General features: G+C 48.0%; 1 protein-coding gene across 1 annotated transcript; it reads right to left on the bottom strand.

Moving 5' to 3' along the window:
- Positions 1-663: 663 nt before the first annotated feature.
- On the bottom strand, positions 664-2,196 carry LOC131886690 (uncharacterized). Its single transcript, XM_059235090.1, has 4 exons — positions 1,798-2,196; positions 1,290-1,619; positions 1,034-1,232; positions 664-980 (listed from the first exon to the last, which is right to left on the bottom strand). Exons 1-4 carry the CDS (start codon positions 2,194-2,196, stop codon positions 664-666), a joined length of 1,245 nt encoding a protein of 414 aa, XP_059091073.1.
- Positions 2,197-2,432: the final 236 nt, after the last annotated feature.

Genomic DNA, 2,432 nt, shown 5'->3' with positions numbered 1-2,432 from the left:
CTCCTCCATGATGTGGAGTGTACGGCGGGATAAACTGCCATTGAATATTCTTTTCCGTCCAACGCCGTTAATTTCCTTTTTAGCTCACTTCAGGCCACTCTTCGGTTTGCACCAGCTTTATCCATGTGTTCATTGCTGCCAAGCGGTGAGAGACTTTCCAAGGTGGGGAAGAATTGCTATTGGGTAGACGGCGGACGAACTTGAGCACGTAACATATAACGTTCGCAAGGAACAAATATGAATTGAATCTTGCTGGGTTTAGCACCCCAAATAGCAGTTCCTTCTCTTGCTATATCCCTAGTGCGCACAGTTCATTCGCTTGCATTGAGGCTCTGTTCTGTAGTTCCGCCTGTGTCTGCTGTTTCCACTCAGCCACGGCCTCTGGGACGGGCTTTGAATAGTCCATTGGGCTTACTGGTGACCACTGCTTGGGGGCTAGCTTTGGGGTCCCTTCCCTCCAGAGTTTCTGGGCTGTTGGGGTGGCCAAGCCTCTGGAGGGTACGTCGGCAGGATTGGACTTGGTGCGAACGTACCTCCAATCTGACGGATCAGTGAGCTTCTGAATTTCGGTGACGCGGTTGGATACGAATGTTTTGAGCTTTTCTGGCTTCGTGTTGATCCAATGCAGGGCAATGGTTGAGTCCGTATAGAACTTTGACGACGTCACGTGGTCCATGACATTCCGGACTCTTTGGTGTGCAGAGTCGCCCCAATTCGACAAGCCATCAATTCCAGTCTCGTTAACGATAAGGCTTTGGTGGGTGCCACTTTTGCTTTAGCGAGTAACAGGGTGACCCGGATGTTATCGCCCAGAACGTAACGTATGTAGATGCAACACGCATAGGCCTTTTTTGAGGCATCACAAAACACATGCAATTCTACCATTTGTTCCCGAGTTTCGAAGCCAATGTACCTCGGGAAATGCTGAGTCTGTTGAAGGGCCAAGATCTTTACCGCTTGAGTCCACTCTTCCTGTATATCTGAGGGAAGTTTATCATCCCAATCAATATTTCCCCTTTTCCATATGCTCTGCATGCATATTTTGAGAAGAATGGTTTGGGGGCCACTAGGCCCAATGGATCAAAGATTCCTGCGATTTTCGACAACACGGTGCGCTTGGTTTCAACGGCATTGGGGTCCCACGTGGTGGCTACCGAATGGACTTGATAAACTAGCTCATCCGTGTTGGTGTGGAAGGACACGCCCAGGGCCTTGGCCTTTTGTTCATCCGGCTGGAAATGTAAGAGAGCTCTTGGGTTTAACTTCTCCTCCGGTATTGCGTTGCACACCTCTAAGCTATTCGAATAGAACTTTGTAAGTGTGAAGCTCCCCTCTTGAAGCATTTCATTGACTTGGTCAAGCTTGGTAAGGGCTTCAGCCGAGGAGTCAGCGAAGATGAACACATCGTCAACGTAAATGTCGTTCTTCAAGGTTTGACTGGCCATGGGATGGGAACTGCCATGTCGGTTGGCTAGATCCTGGATTACTGCATTGGCGAAGTATGGTGAACAAGCCAAACCGAATACTAGACTTGAGAAACGCCAGACTCGCACTACTTGATTCTTCTCCTCGCACCACAGAAACCGGACATAATCTCGATTGGTTGGAGCCAGTTGTATCTGGAGAAACATTTTCGAAATGTCTCCAGCAATAACTACTGGTTTTGATCGCATTTTGATCAGGATGTCCAGAATGTCTTTCTGCAGCTTTGGCCCAACCAGGGTAGATTCATTTAACGAGGCACCCTTATAGACTGCGGATGCGAACAGAAGTAGATAGCGATTCTTCTCTCATCACCGCTGTGTGCGGCAGGTAGAACACTTCCTTCGGTTTCCTGACTTCTTCACTAGGCACTATGTGAGCATAACCCTTCTCGAAGTACTCATTCATGACTTCCTTATAGGCTGATGCAAATTCTTGGTTGCGTTCCCATCTTCTTTCTAAAGTCTCCAAGCATCTCAGCGCTTGCATGTAGTTATTTTCTACCTTCAGAACCCGCTCTCGGAATGGAAGTGACACTTCATAGCGCTTGTTCTTCAATTGAGTGGATTTTTCAAAATGTTCCACGGCTTTTTCTTCCGCTGGTGTTAATTGGCCGTCTTCTTGGTCACTAATTCCCATGGCTTCTAAAGTCCATAGCTGCTCCAAATCTTCCCTGATCGTGGTCTTGTCCATGAGAACTGTTACCACCGGCATGGCGGTCTCTTGGTCAGGTTGAAAACTTGTTGGGCAGCGGGTACTGGTCCCCATAACACAATGTCCAAATTTGGTGGAGATGGTACTCAGGCCTGATCCGGAGTTGGGTGTTTGCGAACTCATAAAAATTTCTCCTAAGTAATCCACACCGATGAGAAGTCCGATTGACACCTTTCCTTCTCATTTCGGACAAGCAAAATCTTGCTGTGGACAGCCACTTTCTTCTCCAACGTCGA

The sequence above is a fragment of the Tigriopus californicus genome, chromosome 9, assembly GCF_007210705.1.
Source record: "Tigriopus californicus strain San Diego chromosome 9, Tcal_SD_v2.1, whole genome shotgun sequence".
NCBI classification, from domain to species: Eukaryota; Metazoa; Arthropoda; class Copepoda; order Harpacticoida; family Harpacticidae; genus Tigriopus; species Tigriopus californicus.
The sequence above is the reverse complement of the archived record's forward strand: the minus strand, read 5'-3'. Positions and strand labels throughout refer to the sequence as shown.

Coding starts and splice junctions, on each gene's coding strand:
- LOC131886690 (XM_059235090.1), bottom strand. CDS start 2,196: ATGCCGGTGGTAACAGTTCTCATGGACAAGACCACGATCAGGGAAGAT. Junction 1,233..1,289: donor TCTATTCGAATAGCTTAGAG/GTGTGCAACGCA, acceptor TTACATTTCCAG/CCGGATGAACAAAAGGCCAA. Junction 981..1,033: donor ATTCTTCTCAAAATATGCAT/GCAGAGCATATG, acceptor AACTTCCCTCAG/ATATACAGGAAGAGTGGACT.